The 19,848-nt window shown below is 35.2% G+C and overlaps 1 protein-coding gene across 1 annotated transcript; it reads left to right on the top strand.

Annotated features, from left to right (window-relative positions):
* Positions 1–1,144: 1,144 nt before the first annotated feature.
* Positions 1,145–19,072, top strand: LOC106873246 (centriolin). Its single transcript, XM_014920566.2, has 10 exons — positions 1,145–1,512; positions 13,737–13,973; positions 14,101–14,225; positions 14,899–15,171; positions 15,630–15,816; positions 16,442–16,635; positions 17,525–17,656; positions 18,042–18,303; positions 18,501–18,667; positions 18,830–19,072. The coding sequence occupies exons 2-10, from the start codon at positions 13,769–13,771 to the stop codon at positions 19,070–19,072; spliced, it is 1,788 nt and encodes a 595-aa protein (XP_014776052.2). The 5' UTR covers positions 1,145–1,512; positions 13,737–13,768.
* Positions 19,073–19,848: the final 776 nt, after the last annotated feature.

Raw genomic sequence — 19,848 nt, 5'->3', positions numbered from 1 at the left:
ATTGACCAAAATACACGGCCTTTTGCCAAGGTTAAAAATCTCATTAAATAGAATATCATGGTTGGAATAGTGATGGTGGTGGTGGAGGTGGTGGTGGAAGTGGTGGTGGAGGTGGTGGTGGTGGTGGTGGTGATGATGATGATGATGATATGTCAGTAGTAGCAGAGATTATACCAACAGAAACTGAGATTTTAGAGAGAATGATGGAAAAGGTCATGATAATGATGGTGATGAAGACAATAATGTTGGTGTTAAGTGGTAGCAGCAGGAATTGAATAAAGTAATCTAAAATATCCAAAGGTGACAACACACTTCAAAAGATTTGGTTTCTAGTGTCATCAATTAAAATATAAAAGGAACTTGCCTAAGAAATGGCCTTATATTAGATCATAGAAGATAGAATAAAATCAAAAGAATATAAATTCAGCAGACATACAGATCAATTACTGAAAGGTAAATGGAGTCAATGATGAAACTAAACCAATACTCCAATTTCTCTGGTGTGGAACAGAAAAGGAATGTATATGCATAGGCATATGCTTGTACAGGAAAATGCTGGATTGTTGATGATAGATATCAACTTGATAGATAACAGTGTGAACTCCAGGAATGGAAATAATTACATCATTCTCTACACATATGTGTTTGAGTGAGAATGTGTGTGTATGCGCGCGCACGCACATTAAATGTTTAAGTAACTATAACGTTAGATCTATATCATAGGTTCTTATATACATATGTAGAATTTGATAAGTGTTTGTGTGTGTATATAAAACAAAATGTTTAGCTATAACATGAAATCCACATTGATTCTTACACATGTGCAGAGTATGACATGTGAATATGTGTATGAACGTTGACTATATTATTAGATTCCTACTATAAATTTTTGTTGGAAATATGCAGATATTGAGGATCCAAAATTCACGTCCCAGGACAAAATTGGAGATCAATTAAGTAATGAGGCCATAAAATTAACTAGATCCTTGAAGGGCAACATCTAACCATGGCTGCAATATAATAGTTGAAGCCATTACAAGAATAAAAAAAAAGATGTGTGTGAATGGGGGGGGGTGCTTGTGTGTTTCTGCTGGTAAGCTACATGTTACCAATGTAGTTGCCGTTAAATTGTCATTATATAGGTTGTTATTCCACAATACTCCACTCCATTTCAACTGTATTTTTTGTTCTTTTGTGAGTGTGTGTGTGTGTGTGTAGTTGAGAGAGAGAAGGGGGACAGGGAGAGAGAGAGAGAGAGAGAGAGAGACAAGGGAGACAAATAGAGAGAGAGAAGAGGGATAGAGAGGGAGAGAGAAAGAGAGCTGAAATGAGAAACAGGCTGGAACAGGTCAGAACATGTCTTGGAAGGAAGGTTTGTAAAATGTATTTCTTCAGAGTGAACCAGCTACAAACTTCCAGTACTGCTTTTCGTTAGACAAAGGAATACGTCTGCTATGAATTCGCCCCAGCTGAATCTCACATCACTCTAGCTGTGATCACAATTGTCAACAGGTAAAAAAGACAGAAAACCTTTACTTTCTCTTTGTCACTCTACCATTGGCTGGCTGATCACTTCATTTATGCCATACGATGTCCACGTACATATTCATTAGTTTAGTGTAACACAACATGCAGAGTGAGTGTGTTTACTGTGTGACATCGATTGATCTCTACAATGACAAAAGACTTGTCTGTGTATGTATATGCATGAGAAAGGGTGAGAGAGAGAGACAATGTGTGGGGGTGTGGTATGCGTGCGTGCGTGCATGCATGTGTGTGTGAATGTGTACGTACATGTGAGTACGTGTGTGCGTGTAGTATGTGAGTGTTATCAGGAAGAAGCTTCCTCAGTCGGAACTTCATGTTTTCAACTATTCAAAGATTTGAATAATCAGACACTAGAAACTCTCAAAGTTACGAATCTTCAGCTTCTAAATGAAATATATACACCCCACTTCATGAACTGAAATAGCCCCGCCCCCCATTTGTACACACATGTACACCAATCCATATCTATCTATCTATCTCTACATACATACATACATGCCTGTGTGTACAATTACAAATATTTATTTGCATTTGTGAGTATATATATAGCCTCATAAGCATATGTAGCACCGATATGATTTTGGTAAAAGCTACGTTTAACTTTACGTTGTTATTGTGGAGCGTTTTGTCATTTACTTTCGAAAGTGCAACCTCATTTATTTTGCTTTTGTGATGTCGGGAGAAGTAAATCGCGTCAGCATTGCGGGATTCATTATTTTGTTCACTTCATATTACTGCCCCTAAGTCGAGTATGCTACGAATCCTTACCTCATGAATTGCAAAGGCCACAACATCTTCACCACCTTCTTAATTTTGTCACATTGTGTCGAAAAAAAAAGGGGGAGGGGAAAAACATCATTATTTGTTATTTTGCTCGGTTATTCTGCAATTGAGACATACTTGTCAGGTACTTATTTTAATGACTCTCGGAAAAATGAAAGGCAAAGTCGATCCCGGCAGAATCTGAACTCAGAATGTTCAAATCTCACCTAGGTCGACCATAGCTTTTCAGCTTTCCGGGGTCCATAAAATGAAGTACCAGTGAAGTACTGAAATAAATGTATTAGACTCTACTCCTCCAGAATTTGTAATCTTGTGTCTGCCACTCCACTAGCAGACAAAATACCTTTCAGTATTTGAGGACATCCCTGGGCGTTCTGAGTACAAATTCCGCTGAAATCAACTTTGCTTTTGAGTCAAGTACTGAGGGGGTGATTTAATCGACTGTCACCTCCCTCATAAACTTGCACGTGCGCGTGTTTATGTTTATATGACTATAGGGATGCATGCGTGGGCTGGATTCATGAGAAGTGAGAAATTGGTTATATCTAAAATAAATAAAATAAAAAATTTAAAATAATAGCGGTTTATGATATAAGCACAAGGCCAGGGGTTAGTCAATACTATCGATCCCAGTCTTTGACAGGTACGAAAACACATATACAGATCGAAAAACGTGTGGAAAGAGATGAGGGCATGTACGAAATAAATAGATATATTGTCAACACTGAAGTTATCGATAAAATAGTACAAGATAAGGCAAACAATTTCCATTTTTTATCTCCAAAGCAAAGGATTGGGGATGGGGCTTATCGATAGTATATAAGTTGCTTTGACAACGATCTGCCGGAAGTTAGAGGTTATTTCCGAGTTTAGAGCAATTTTTCCTCTGTCTCTGTCTGTCTGTCTGTCTCTCTCTCTCTTATTTTTTACGCTTCAAAAATAATCATACTGTGGTTCAAATTATACTACTTTTCATCTCTCCAACGGTCGATGAATAAAAGTTTTGTCATCTTTCTATTCGCATCTCGATGCTTTATTGAAACATTAGGCGTACCTAAAGAATAGAGTCGGAAATATCTAGTGCGCCCAAGACCGCAATTTCTTCGGATGTGTATGTTTTAAGCATTCTGAAGAAAAAAAAGTGGATTTCTCTTCATCTTTTCGTAACGTTTTAGTTTTGCTTTTCGAAAATTAGTTCAGCTTTATATTTTAAACACCTGAAATTAGGATTTTTCAAAACATGCATAACATAAGTCGTAACGAGAAAGTCAGCATTGAAAAATTACAGAAAAGGTGACTGGAATCGCTTCTACTCATCCCATCCACTCCTAACAATAAAAAAAGTATTTTTCCTTAATCGTAATCTTAAAACGTACTCATCCAAAGAAATTACACTTTTTGACCCACAAGCTAATTTCCGACAATTCTTTGGGGAATTCAAATATTAAATCTATCCTGGTATTTTACTTCACGGACTCTGCAAGGATAAAATCAAACCGACGATAAAATGTGTTCAGCCGTGACATCTATTAGTTGCAGATATTAAAATATTAGGTACTAGTTTACGTAATGTGTTATTTTGGTGTGATTTGATTATCTCTTTGCGATTTCTAGCTGGGTGTGTGACTACATAGCAACTTTCATGTTCCCTCGTGGTGGGTCTAGAAATGATGGTTAGAGAGGAAAAATTATATAAATGTAGATTGCCATGCTGGCATAGATCAGACAGAATTCATTGAGGCAGATTTTCAATGGCCAGGTGTCCTTCCTGCCACCGACTTTTACTTGTTTCCAATTTAAGTTAATAATCCCCTAGTCTATTGAGCAATAAACAGCCTGGACATGGTAATACGATGAATAGAAAATAAATGACACCATCTGAAGGAGCTTTTTGTTCACAAAGATCATGTAACATGTCAAAAGTGGCCAGACATGCTTTTGCAGTTGGTTGCAAGCATAAACACCACCTACAATGACGGTGAGACTCTTGCTTAACTGTCAGTGAACACAAGTGAAGATAGAGACAACTGAAGGTTATTACGGGACAACCTAGGGCTACAAGGGTACAGATCAACTCCATAGCATGTAACCAGACTGAGGGTGACATGGTGGCGAGACAGTTAGGGTTAGCTAGTAAAGCAAAGAGACAAGCTTCAAAAGGTTAGAAAAATAGGCACAGCAAAGAATTTATACCAGGTAATTAAAAGAGAAGTCAGACAAAGGCTTATTTAACAAGGGAAGAAGCAGAAAGTAAGTGGTCTGCCAATGCTCTACAATATGATGACCAGAGGTATGATATGTTCCAAAATGCAAGGTAATGTATCAGAGAAAATCAAGACATTGTAGCATCATCTATCAGGTTGTACAAGAAGATGTTATATTCAACAAGTGATACAGCAACATCATAGTCAACTGTCACAAGGATAAAAGAAATGCCTTTGAGAGAGAAAATAATAGGGATATCAAAATACTAGAACTGGTTTGAAAATTACAGAAAGAGTTATAGCTCAATTAGAGAGACAGTTACACTAGATGAGCTGTAAGTTGGTTTTATGCAAGAAAAATTACTATGGATAGTCCTTTCCTGGTGACATAACTGTAAGAAAACTATTTAGCTAAAAGTAAGTCATTGTACATGTAGAGGTTCCCTCCTTGATTTGAGATAGAAATGTTTCACATAGTAAAAGAGTTATTAAATTCTTTCATATACCTGCAAAAGAAGATGAGATGTTGGAAAGGCTGCCATTGTATGAGGGTGAATTTATATTGCTTGTGTTTATATTGCTATTTAATTAGTTGGAAATATGCTAACTGTTAAGGTGATTGATTATTGCGGTGTTGTCATTGGGAAACAAAATGATATTGGCTGCTTTTTGAATGAATTTGTTTCAATGTAGGTTAATAGTGATTAATGAGTGACTTTAGCTGACAAATGTCTTAGATTGGTCTGGAAAATGTATATGATGAAGATAGTATCGTAGAATGTTTTGTTGAGAACACTGTTATGTTAAGGAGAATGGTCTATTTTTGAATTGCTTGCAATATTTGTAGAATTTTCTTGCAAGTCAGGTAATACTGGTTTTAATCTATCAATACTTATAATGTTGTGGATTTTGAAAAATTTCTTGTAATGAAATAGGTTTGGGCAGGGTCTAGTGTATGCTAGTTGTATGAGTTTGCTTAATTGGCTACAGTACACAAACACACAAAATATGTTTTGTGGTTCTTATCCCCAAAAGAGGTTCTCAGTTGTAGTTGGAATTAAGCTATTGGTTTGTTCTGCAGGAAACATAAGAAACAGATTTGTAGGGATACGTGTGAGAAGTGTTAAATTATTGGTGGAAACACTCTGCTATTCCTATGCTGCAGAGATGGTGAGTAATCATTCAGTCCATAGATAACCTAGGATACTGAAAAGTAAAAATATTGTACTTGAAATGTTGTAATTGGTAAGACCTCAAAGTTGTCATCCAGTTGAGATGCTGGACACAGGAAATGCCTTTGTTAATTGGGTATAATGCATCAGCAGCTTGGATTAGTAAATCCATTGGATTGAGGCAGCATAACAACTAGACATACACACACACACATACATAGTGTGTGTGTGTGTGTGTGTGTGTGTATAGCTGAAATGGATTTATGTGGGGTGGGGTGATAAAAGTTCCTAATAGAGCTTTGCTGTGCCTGGACTTTCAGTTAATTACTGGCACTCTGGAGTAAGATTTAGGCCCCTGTTTGCAAACCTTTGTTCAGGAGTGGCCACATTAAATAAATGATTATAATTTCAAAGTTTCAAGGATACCAGCATTTGACAATGTGTGCAGAATGTTTAATACCTGGTAGTATATTGTTTCAGCTGCAGGTGAACAGTAAAGGTTATTGAATACAGTAGGTAAAATGGTGTTTTTATGTTGGCTTGAGAAACTGGTTGAATATATTGACAGGTCTGCCTGCTTGCACAATTGCTATTCTCCTTTGTTACTAACTTGCTGGAAACTTAAAGAGTCAAATCTTCACATGCTAAGAAAAACAAAGTCGGAATTTAGCAATCTTAAAACTGTCAATCTTGAACTGTGAGATGATGTCCTAGTAACAGAGTGGAGAGTACTCGCTGAAGCAAGAAAATAGTCCTTAAGTAAAATGTTTCTGTCCTGTATACACTACAAAAACATTTCCTTACATATGGCAAAAATTATAAAGACAGTATACTTTTATAGACATTCTTTTTTTGAAAAGTGCTATATTTCATCTTAATAGGAATAAAACTTCTTGAAAAGAAAGACAATGGCTGGAAAATGCCATTAACTTCCTGGTGATTGGTTTTGTTTGTTTTGTATAATGTCCACACCTCCAAATTTACATTTTCAGTGCGAAGTGATGCATGCCTCCACAGTGCATGGATTGTTCCATATTTCACTCAAGATTAAAGTAACTGGATAATGCAGCATGAGGTGATCTGTATCGTGTGGTGGTCACTATATTGTTGCCATGTGATGGCTATATGATCCTGAATGCAAAGTCAGCTAAGATTCAATTAAGTTGATATGATAGAATAAAACTGGGAAAAACTTTGAGTAACCCAAATCCTATATCCAAACAAGGACATCAATCTCACTCCTAGATCCACACCTTCAAAGTTTCTCAAAGAATCACAGTCATTATGAAAAGCCTAGCTGTTGAATCAATATGGGTATTTCTTTGACTTTTACAAGAAATAATTTCACCTTGTCAAAAACTCTGATAGATGAAGATGGTAAATCTAATTTTAACTTTGCCACTATTTTAGCTATTCTGACAACTGAAATATTTTTGAAACACAATTAGAGATAAAGTATCAACAGAAGTATACATTTTTTTGTGTGCCTAGTAAGAACTTTGCTTCCCAACTAACATGGTTTTGGGTTCAGTCCCAATGCATGGTACCATGGGCAAGTATCTTGTACTATAGCCCTAGGTTGATCAAAGACTAAAGAGTGGATTTGGTAAACAAAAAATGAAAGAAGCCTATCATGTGTGTATGTGAGAGAGAAAGAGAGAAATTGTCTCCTTGCCTTGTCATTGCATGATAGTTTTTATTGAGTTCACCATCATGCAAGCAACATCTTACATTTCTAATTTTCCATGTAAATATGTCTGGTCATAGAAGAGTATTAGTTTACATGGAAATAGGTGTGGTTTAATGACAGGGAAGGTATCCAACCATAGAAAATCAGCTTCAACAGATTCCACCCAACCATACAAACAGAAAACTGAATGTTAAAACAACAACAATGATGACGACAACAACGATGATGATGATGATGATGATGATGATGATGATGATGATGATGATGATGACGATGATGATGACGCTGGCAATAATGATGAAAAGCCATTTCTTATTGGCAGCAAATTTAATGAAGAAACAGTGAAATTCTCCAATGGTCCAAATGGTGTCTGAGTAATGTGAGAAAAGTAATGCCAAAAATTCATTTAATGAGGTTTATGACAATTAGTATTTTTCTAATTATTCAAAATGTGTCACCAGATGTTAAAGGTGTTTATTCTCATTGTTGCAAGTTGACAAAAGATTGTTAATATATGCATGCACAAACAGACACAAAAGAATGTAATCAATCAAGCAATAATAAAAAATTATCTGGCACTTTTTAACTGAAGTAGTGTTCTTGAAAATTTAAACAAACCAAAAGACAATGCTACATCAGTTTTTCAGTGATATTTGAAAGAAAGCTTTTGCAAGATTAAATTCAGAAAATATAATTTACTGTATTGATGTGGAGCCAGGTATTACTGAAACTTTTGTATTTTACACATGGTCAGTAGTCTTTAGATGCAGAGACTATATGGAGCAGTGAGAGCTTAACTATTTGATAAGGGTGATACAGTTCTGATACCTGTGTTTGACTCTACTATAAAACCAACTTTTCACAAGCTGCTTGTGACATGCTGATGGAAGTGATGTACAGAAAATACTTCAGTGTCCAACAACTACTAACTATAGCTGAGATCCACAGTAGAGGATTGCTCTTACATCTAGGATGGTGCTACTGCTGGTCGACATACAAACATTCTAGACTGCATCCAACCTGGACTTAACTCCCAACTTTGATAATTCAATATATAAGTATATAATATATGTACATCTGTGTGTGTCTGTGTTTATATATACACAAACATGCATTATATAGGAAATATTTTCAACCGAGATGTTACATCTTAGTCTTCAACTGCTTCAATTCTGTGTATGTACATATTTTTACTAGATTGCTGACAATTATTGATAGTTTTCCCCCCGTTGTGTTGATGTGCCATTTACTATCAGTAATAAAAGTGTCAGCATTTTTGCCAACCCAGGTATGCTAGTATATAAATAAAAATAAAATAGCCTAAATTCTGAAATACACAGATGGTATTGCTTATATAATAATTAAATGTTTTTAGTCATGATAAGGTTACATTTGAATTCTTTAATAGAAATGTTTCTATTCAATGGAAGCTTCACACCTTCAATTCATGGAGAGGAATTTATTGCACAAACACATACACTGATAAAATTGTTAATAGAAGAAAAGACTCAAAAATTTCTGTCAACAAACTTCTTACAAAAGATTTATGTGTATAAATAAGACTTAAAGTTTTGCTGTTTTTTGGTCAAGATTTTCTTTTTAAATAAGATAGTCATGGAAGAAAGAAGCAGTGCTCATGACCTTTAACAGCATTCCCAACTGGTAATATTGATGCAGTTGATATTCAGTATGAATATGTATAGCTTGACATCTGCAAGGAAAGTATGGGTGTGAAGGAACTTCCAGCAAGAATGATTGAGGTATGCAGTGACACATTAGATATGATGAGTAGAGAGTTGAGTGTGTCAAGTAGAAGCATGCACATAGCTTATTCAGAACACAGGAATGCTAGTTTTTTTTAATATCAAGTATTGATTTATAGAATGGGCAACAGAACAATCTAAAAATCACTACTCAGTTCAACAAAATAAAAGGAAAATATACAGCACTTTGAGCAAGTGTCATCTACTAATAGCCCTGAGCTGACTAGAGCCTTGTGAGTAGACTTGGTAGACAGGAACTGAAAGAAACCCATTGTTTCTTTATAGCCTCATGAGCAAAAAACATTGTATTGATATTACACCATCAGAAACAAGAGCCGTAGAAAGACAAAGTCCATGCTCTGACCATTTAGAGCTTGTTTCCCTTTGTTATGGCTACCAGCAGAGTCAAAGAGCTTCAAAATCAGACTAGGACTGGAGGAAACTCAGTATTTCCAGGCTGACTCATAATTAGCTATTGAATTTATAACCACTGAAGACAATGCACTCTGAGGTCTTCAATCCAACAGAGGTATAGCAAATTTAGATTGATGAGTAAGAGACCAACACCCAGATGATTGGTTAGCTACTTACATTCCACAGGGTTCTTTGAGTAAAGCTAATATGCACTCTACAACAACAGTATGGTCAGCTAAGGAGAGTATTATAGGTAGGAGCATACTAGACTGGCTTCTGCCTACTATAAGTAGACTGATCAATAGGTATCCGTATTATTGCTATACTAACAAAGCTAAAGCACACAGAATGAAGCCGCTTGGCACATATTGACCTTGAACTCTGCTGTGCATGCACACTAAGTTTTAACATTATAGCTCACTTCTGCTGTTTACAGCAGTGATTGGAAGGAAGGTATGTAGCATGAAATTGTTGCATTGACTATGACAGAGAAAGTTGAGCAGAGAATCTGCATCAAATTTTGCCAAAAGCTTGGTGATACCTACTCAGAGGCCTATGCAAAGTTTTCAAAAGCTTTCATCGAACTCAACACAATGAAGGAGATCTTGTGTAACTGAAACTTGAGTGTCTATTTGGCCTGCTGAAAGCAGTTTTGACACAAACTTGGCAGACATGCATCACATACCCAAATCTTCAGTTGTAATGGACTGAACTGAACTGTAACTAATCTGTACATCCTCTGATAACTCATAGATGGTGATTTGATGATTTCCCCTCACAACTACATGCACATCTGCAATGTTTTCCTCACTTCTACTGGTTGTGGGTCTCCCAGAACGTTTGTCGATGGCGACATTTTTTCGGCCATCTTGGAAACGTCTGAACCACTCATATACTTGTGTGTGGCTCATATATTCCTCTCCATACACTTTCTGCAACCTTACGTAGGGCTCTGAGCAGGTATCACCATGACAACTTTCTCCGTCATGGTCAATGTGACAATCACACGCTACACAGCTTCCTTCCAAGCACTGCAGTAAACAGCGGAAGTGAGCTAGAACTTTAAAACATTAGTGCACATGCACAGCAGAGTTCATGGTTAATCTGAGCCAAGTGGCTTCACTCTGCATGCTTTAGGTTTGTTACTATGACAACAGTCCGGATACTTATTGATCAGATCTCGTAATACTGGCAGTATTTTTATTGATCTTGTGAGAGATAACTAAAGGCACTGAAGTAAATGTGTACGACCTGAACTAATTCCACCATCTTAATTGTATTAATCATCTAACATTTGAATATCACTATGGACATATACTTATTTTTCAGACATCAGCTTGTCCTCAATACTACCATTACCACATATACACAATATTCAGTTGTAAATATGTTTCAGTTATTGATAATAATCAAATATCAGTATGACCTAATGATAAATGAATTTGTATGTTGGAGATTTGACAATAACACTTTGTTTAGAATAAAAACATAATAAAAGTACAGTTTATGTTGCTTATAGTAGGGTTTAATTAATTACCGCAATGAATAACAATGATAATAATTGTTTCTAACAAGTACAAGGCTAAAATTTTAGAGGGAGGAGGTCAGTCAATTATATGGACCCTTGGACTAGTATCATGCCCATCATGAAGGGAGTGGACTGGACAGCACTGCCCCTTCACTATTCAATGGTACACCCTCAGATTTACTCCACTTTTGTGATTTCACTTCAGCATTATTACAAATTACTAAAGTCTGATGATGGACCTGACAAGCACTTTATCTTATCAACCCCAGAGAGATGAATGACAAAATTGACTTCAGCAGGATTTGACCTCAAAATGTAAAGCCAGAACAAATAATGAGTGTGATACTGTAGCAACACTCTCATGATTCTGGCAATTCACAGCTCTAATAATGATACAAATAATAATAATATTGATTTTTTTAACAAAGACAAATAATTTGGTGAAAGACATAATTATCCCGGACAGGAGTTGAACTTCGAATATAAAATGACAACTAAAATTGATCACAGATTAGATCATGGAATATCAAAAAGTAGAGCTGACTCCAGCTGGATTTGAATAAAATAAGGATTTCTAATTTTAGCTCAGGGTAAAAAGTTTTTCAAGATAGGAGTTGGCGATTTAATTAATCACAATATTTATGGACCAGTACTTATTTCGTTGATCCCAGAAAGCTGAATGGCAACTGAAATAGTATTTTTACTTAGTCTGTAGAAGGATATAACTAAATAGCCTTTGCAATTATTCTCATTAACACAAGACCATATAGTTTGGTGTGTTATTTTGGTGTATCTTCTTGACACCATTATTTACTAATCTCCAAAAAGAAATACAAAAGAGTTTAAAATAACCTATGTTCCCTTATTAATTTTGGTAAGAAATAAATGGCAAGTTACTTAAAATTTTCTATTTTGAACTGATTGTAAAATTGTTCAGAATTTTCAGAACTATCAAAAGGAAGCATCTTGAAAGCTTAGCAGTGATTATTATTATTAGGGCGGTGCACAGGCAGAATTGTTAGCACGCTGGTGAAATGCTTAACAGTATTTCGTCCGCCTTCATGTTCTGAATAAACAACAGCAGCAACAACAACATCAATTATTATTATTATTATTATTCAGAACATGAAGACGGACGAAATACTTCTTGTTCTGAATAAACAACAACAGCAGCAGCAGCAGCAACAACAACAACAACAACAGTTATTCAAAACATGAAGACGGACGAAATACTTCAACAAAAACAACAACAATTATTCAGAACACGAAGACGAACGAAACACTTCATGTTCTGAATAAACAACAACAACAACAACAACAGCGGCGGCAGCAGCAGCAGCGGCAGCAGCGGCAGCGGCAGCAGCAACAACAGCAACAACAACAATTATTATTCAGAACATGAAGAACGAAATACTTCATGTTCTGAATAAACAACAACAACAACAACAACAGCGGCGGCAGCAGCAGCAGCGGCAGCAGCGGCAGCAGCAGCAGCAACAACAGCAACAACAACAATTATTATTCAGAACATGAAGAACGAAATACTTCATGTTCTGAATAAACAACAACAACAACAAGAACAACAGCGGCGGCAGCAGCAAGAACAACAACAATAACAACAACAACAGCAACAATCATTCAGAACATGAAGACAGACAAAATACTTCATGTTCTGAATAGACAACAACAGTAACAGCAACAACAAAAACATCAACAAAAACAACAACAAAACAACAACAACAATTATTCAGAACATGAAGACGGACGAAATACTTCATGTTTTGAATCAACAACAACAACAAAAACACCAACAACACCAACAACATTATTATTATTCAGAACATGAAGACAGACCAAATACTGCTAAGCATTTCACCAGCGTGCTAACAATTCTGCCAGCTCATTGCCTTAATAATAATAATAATAATAATAATAATAATAATAATAGTAATAATAATAATAATAATAAATAATAAATAATGGTTTCAATCAACCCCAACACTTAATTGCTACATATTTTATCAACTCTGAAAGGATGAAAAGTGAAGTCAACCTCAGTGGGACTTTAACCCTTTCATTACTGTATTTATTTTGAGATGCTCTGTGTTTCTTTCGATTACTTTTAAATATAACAAAGAATCTAGTAAAATAACTAAGTTATCATTCAGCTAGTGTTAGGAACATAAATTGTGACTAAGGTTTGGTGGAAGATTTTAATTCAAAAGTTATGAAAACAAGACATTTGTACTTCAAGCCAGAGCCAGTGTCAGCAAGGTTGGTGACAAAAGAGTTAACTCAGAATGAAAAGACATGAAATACCACTGAGCATTTTGTCTGGCATGCTAAAAATTCTGTCAGCTCACCATCCTAATAATAATGATAATAACAATTATAATAACGGCTTCAAATTTTGGCACAAGGCCAGCAAATTTAGGGAGGGGGTAAGTCGATTACATTGACCCCAGAGCTTGACTGGTGCTTATTTTATTGACTCCAGAAGAATGAGAGGCAAAGACGACCTCGGTGGAATTTGAACTCAGAACATGCATGCTCAGCATGCTAATGATTCTGCCAGCTAGCCACCTTCACTGCCTCAATAATAATAGTAATAATAATAATACATTTTCTCTTCAGTTTTTCAGGTGAAACACTAGAAAAGAAGGAAGATGAGGAAATCAAAAAGATCAACTTCTCAATTACCAATCTCCAAAAGTTCCAATATGGATCCAACAGCAGTCAAGATACCAAGAAAATCTCCAGTTTCAAATATTACTCGCTCAGTTGAAGATATTCCTCGACGAGTCCAGCTAAGTGTCTCTGGTAGTATGGACTTTTCCTCCAGTAGAACCATGTCTCCAGCCCTAAGCCAAGGTAACCCTTATCCCTTAATAATTCCTTCTGTAACCTGTCCGTGTTACAGTAGTGACCACCTGTTGTTGCTGCATTAGATAGTCTGTCATAAATAATTAAATCATATATAACTGCCACTTATTTACAGGGTCCACTGCTGGAGTTCGCTACTTAACAGAAGAGCTCATCAAAAAAGTCAGCAAACAGGACAACCTAACATTAATCACAACACTCAACCTCACATTGTCCAAAGACAGTGGTAAAAAAATTAAAGTAAGTATTAATTTACCATCATCAGCTTTATCCTCATCATCATTGTCATTACCACTGATATTGATATTCAGTGTGTTTATGGAATAGATTTCACACATTCACTGAAATACTGCTGTTCCTTTCCCATTCTGCATTTGGCATGAATTTTAACAACTTCATCAGAAAAATGCTAAGATACGCAAATTGGCTTATGCCTTTGGCATTCTGGTCATCAGCCACTGAGTCAGTGTGTGCAGGTGTTTGAGCTCTCTCCATGGCCTTCATCTTTTTAAAATTAATTCTTAGTTCAGGTTTCTTCATAACCTCACGTAGATAATGAGTCAGGCCTTGCAGATTGCCTCTGAATGCTGCCAACAACGCTATATCATCAATGAAATCCAAGTAAACCAACCTTCAGGATCCTTCTATTAGAAGCCATATTCATTGCTACTGACTACCTTTTCCATGATGAAAGCCATGATTATTTGAAAGAGAAATGGTATAGGCTATCATAGAAATGTGAAAAATAATTTTATTTCAAGAATTGTTTTTAAAAAATCTTGATTCCTGACATTATACAAGGACAATGTAAAATAAGGGTAATAATATACTAGAGTCAACCCAATTAACCATTTCAAAAATTTAACAGCTTCAAAACTTGCTACAAATTTTTGTTTACTTGTCTGATCCACAGTACATCGAAAACTTAGATTCCCTAAAAAATCTTCAAACCATGAATCTCAGTGGAAATCTCATTGAAAAAATAGAAAAATTGGACAAGCTGAGCCATTTGTTGGAGATCAACCTTTCGTTTAATTTCATCCAAAAGATAGAAGGATTAGACTCTCTCTGCCGACTGCAGGTCCTCAACTTAACTGGTAATCAGATTGAACACATCCCACAATCACTAGGCAAAAAGCTAAAAACTCTGCGAGTTTTCAAGATTGCAAAGAACAATCTCGGTTCTGTAAGTATTCTGTGTATTTTAATATCAAAATTGCTTGACTAACTTGTTGACTTCAATGAGGCAGTGAAAAAATTAAAATTTTGTTTAAGGTAAAGGAAAAGTTAGCCATGTCATAAAAATGTTTGTAAAGACGTAAATTAAATTTTCAGGACAATGTTACATCTGTATTATTCCAACATGTTATAGAATAAGCATTATTTTTACCTTGTTTACTCATAAACTATGCTTGCTATCAGAATAATTATTCCTGCAATACTGGAAATTTCCTAATATTTTCTGTCTGTCTGTCTGTCTGTCTCTCTCTCACTCCCACTTTCTTTTGCTCTAATTAAAATAAGCAAATTTGTGTAGATGGTGAAGTTCTATGCACATGCGCACGCGCACACACACACACACACACACACACACACACACATTCATGAGCACTTATGCACTTTATGTTTGTTGTTTCTTCACAGCTCAATGAACTCTCTAGACTAAAACCATTACCTGATTTGGCTCAATTAAGTATTGCAGACAACCCTTTGGCTGAATTACCTCACTCTCGTCTTTATGTCATCTTCCACATTCGTACTTTGGATATCCTTGATGGCCAACCAATCAATGCCCAGGATAGACAAAAAGCTAAGGAGAGATTCTCTATGGGTGAGCAGTTGCTTTATTTTTATTTGATAATTATTTATGGATTTCATTCTTCCTCCTCCTCCTCCTGACTGAATGAAAATTGGTAAACTATGATTATGTTACCCTATTCATTTAAAGAGCTTACTTGCTACTATGTCTTTCTTATTTTCTACTCTCTGTGAAGTAGTTGGCATTACGAAGGGCATCCAGCTGTAGAAACCTTGCCAAAAAAAGCAATTGGATTCTGGTGCAGCTCTCCAGCTCCAGTCAAACTGTCCAACCCATGCCAGCATGGAAGACAGATGTTAAATGATGATAATTATGATGATGATGATGATGATGATGATGATGATGATGATGATGATGATGATGATAGTTAGGGAAAGAAGGATAACTGTCATGGTCTCTGCAGGCCACACCCTTAGAATAGGGAGGCTAATGTGGCTGATGCCCAGCTTGAACGACTGCAGATCAATGTCTGCAAGAAAAATATGAGTGGAGAGGGAACTAGGCATCTGGTCTGAATGCTTGCAATGGAGTAAACTCCACTAAAGGCACTCAAGGATAAAGTCATGGTGCCAAAGATTACTATCTTCATTCTTAACAGAAATATATTAAAGTAAAAAGTTGCTTTTTTTATTTCTAGAGGAAATTATTAAACTTGAGAAAACCATTGAACAACAAGATGGAAAATACCAAAAACTGGAAGAGGAACACAACAAGTCTATTGGAGAATTGAAACGTTTGGAAGTTAATTTTCAGAATGAAAGAAAAAAAACAGAAGAAACATTGGAAGTAAACAAAAATGTGGAAGAAGAATTAAAAATAAAGAATGAATTGGTAAGTTCATATAAGAACATAGATCTTTATAAATCTATCTTGTTTATTTTGATACTTTTAGGATCAACAAAGAGATACTTAATTTCAAATATAATATATGGTTTTTTTTTAACATGTACCCACATATATACAATGATTAAATATAATTAAAAGAGTGCAGTAAGAGTTATTTACAGCTCCATCAAAACTTTTGTATATGAGTGTGTGTTAATACAATACATTCATGACAGAGCAGATCACATGCAAGAACTTGTATCCCATAAGCTACAAACTCTGGGACTCTCTTCAACATAATGTACTCTTTTATGTAGCTAATAGAGGATTTGTCTGTGTTTGAATAAGAGTAAACAAACAAAAAGAAATGTTAGAAATTATTTTAAAATTCAACAAGCAGTTATAATATGCAAGTCTTCTCTACCATACTACAACCAGCTCTTCTGTTGTAGAATTCTAAGGAAGTAACATATCAACTTCCTTATTACCCTACAATTATCTATTAACCTAAGACTTCTCCTCTACCCTATTAACATTGAGAAAGTTTCTTTGTGGTCACTCAGTCTGCTTGAAATAACCAGATATCCCTCATACCATACCCTATTGTCTTTAAAAATAAAGAACATATTGAACAATGTCGCCATAAGTTTACAAAAAAAAAACAGGATGCTCATGGTTGGAATGCCTTTGACCATAGCTCTGCTTCATCAACAACTGTGCAAGATAAGCATAATTTATCCTGGTTGTACCAAACAACTCCAATATTGAGGAAGGACTAGGGACACAATATAAAGAAAAGAGATAAAAAAAAGAAACAACACTGTGTTAATGACAGATAGCATTAATTAGGTCAGACAGTCAACTTAATGATGATACTGATTAATCTTGACTTCAGCTTAAGAAAAAGACCAAGGAGTTGCATCGAGCTTGTGAGAAGCACTACCAGTTAGAACAAGAACTAGCTTTCTACAAAATCGATGCCAAGTTTGCCAGTCTTGGAGAAGAACCACAACCAGACCAAACTCTTGTGAGTGCTTTTCAAGTGTTTGTTGATCAGTTTCTTTATTTTCTTAAATTATGTTTTTATCAGAATGTTACTTTACATTTACTTGTGGTTACCTTTTGGTAATAGCTGTTAATGCAAGGGAGACAACCATTCCCAGCGAGAAATAAAGATAGCAAAAAAAAAAATCCTGCAATCAACATTATGTTGTGCTCTCAAGAAAAGTATATTACATTATGGGTTTATTTTCATGGTTTGGTCAGAAGAACAATAATGTGTGTGAATTTGAATACCACACTCCAATGCATGCTAAAAGACAGAGATGAGGAAATTGATGTAAAAATGTCAAAAACACAACTTTGTTTTCTAAACTAAAAAAAAACTTTTTCGTCTTTCATCTTCCTAAAAGGACACTGATGACAATGAACCTTTACTAGAGAGCCCTTACATTGGGAAGGCCCTGTTTACACCTCAACAGTCTAAAAACTCTCTAAAATCATCTGGACAGAGAGAAGAAAAACAATTATCTTCAGATGAGAAGAATATTGCCAAAAACATCTTATTGTTGCAGGAAGAGCAACAGCACCTGCAACAACAACTGCAACAACAACATCATCAGAAAACAGAAATGGATGATCTGCTGATTGAGAAGCAGAAACTGATAGATTCTGGTAAGTTTTAAATAAGAACTCAGAACCTGTTATTTTTTAGTTTACATCAAACTAATTGATCAATCCTTCGTACATGTTTAACAGAAAATGTAGAAAGGCTTTGTGAAATATTCCAAGATTTAGCATTGTTCATTCTAAAACCAGAATGATTTTGTGTATTTGTTTAATCATTTATCATTTTTTTCATTTTTCTACAGCTAGTGATTCTCTTAAACAACTGCATGAAGAACTTTTTGATACAGAGTCCAAAGTTGAAAATGCACAACAAGAACTGCAAAAAATGACAGACCTAGTCCGACCACATTCTCCAAATAATGAAATAAAAACAGCAATTCGACAGAAACTAGCAGATAAAATGAAATCTGTAAGACCATATTTTTAGTTTTAAGCAATATCAAATATTCTAATATAATTTATCATTCTTTTTAAAAACTGTCTGATATTTCTTCTGATGTTGTTCAGAACAGCAAAACTATTTAATACTTCATGTAATTCTTCAATACATATTTAAATATTTTTTTTTTAGGTTAATCTCTCCAGAAACCAAGCAGCAGTTCTAGAGAAAGAAGTAAACAAAGCTGAAATATCAATAAAGAACAATATCGCTGATATATCTGAAATAAAATGGCAACTTCAAAATATTCCACCAAATGAACCAATATATGTAAGAAATCTTTTCTTTTTCCATAAAAGTGTTCAATGTTGGATTTTTCTTTGTGATTATTTTTTTTTCAAGATCCATTTCTCCATTCATAATTTAGATATGTAGTATTCATGTTTTCTACAAATAATTTTTTTTCCCAAAAAGTTTCAAATATTTTTAGAACATATTTTTTCTAAAAAAATGTATTATTGATATCAAATATATTGATACCAATAATAGAGATTGATATAGTCTACATCAATAAGGTTCTGGACAAGACATCAAGAGCTGCAATTTCATTTTGTTACAACTCATGTACAAAATATTTAGCACTCAACTTCTGAAATCATTTAGCTGTAAGTAGGTACTACAGGGTAATACATTTCATTGCTTAACCCTAACCAATCGTATCTGACCCAGATACTCTACCTGTTTTATGTTCAAACTGGTTAGATCTGGCCTCTCACACCTACTCTACAATGTCATTCTAAAAATAAATAATCTCAACACCGAAATCTCAAAGCTACAAGATAATGATGATTAATTGAAAACAAGGTTAAAGCAGCTGCTTTGTAAAATTAAATTCAAGTCTCCCTGCAGGCCTTTCATAGGTAATGGAAAATTACTACTACTGCTACTGCTGCTGCTACTACTACTACTACAGTCATCACTTAGGATCATAGATGACCAGATAATAGGTACCATGCTTTTGCTAATTGTTTTAGGCACCTATGTAGTCATGAACAAGCATAGAGAAAAAGAGGGCTGAACAAGTACTTGGTAGGTACTTTTTTTATTAACACCCACCCCTTAAGACATGAAAGATAAAATTAACCTCAGCAGGATTAGGACTCACGCTGCAGAGAGCCAGAAAAAATATTTTAACACATTTTATGAAATAC

The sequence above is a fragment of the Octopus bimaculoides genome, chromosome 21 (assembly GCF_001194135.2).
Source record: "Octopus bimaculoides isolate UCB-OBI-ISO-001 chromosome 21, ASM119413v2, whole genome shotgun sequence".
NCBI lineage: Eukaryota > Metazoa > Mollusca > Cephalopoda > Octopoda > Octopodidae > Octopus > Octopus bimaculoides.
Note: the sequence above shows the minus strand (reverse complement) of the source record. Positions and strands in the feature narration are given on the sequence as shown.

Coding starts and splice junctions, on each gene's coding strand:
- LOC106873246 (XM_014920566.2), top strand. CDS start 13,769: ATGAGGAAATCAAAAAGATCAACTTCTCAATTACCAATCTCCAAAAGT. Junction 14,226..14,898: donor ACAGTGGTAAAAAAATTAAA/GTAAGTATTAAT, acceptor TCTGATCCACAG/TACATCGAAAACTTAGATTC. Junction 18,304..18,500: donor GCAGAAACTGATAGATTCTG/GTAAGTTTTAAA, acceptor ATTTTTCTACAG/CTAGTGATTCTCTTAAACAA.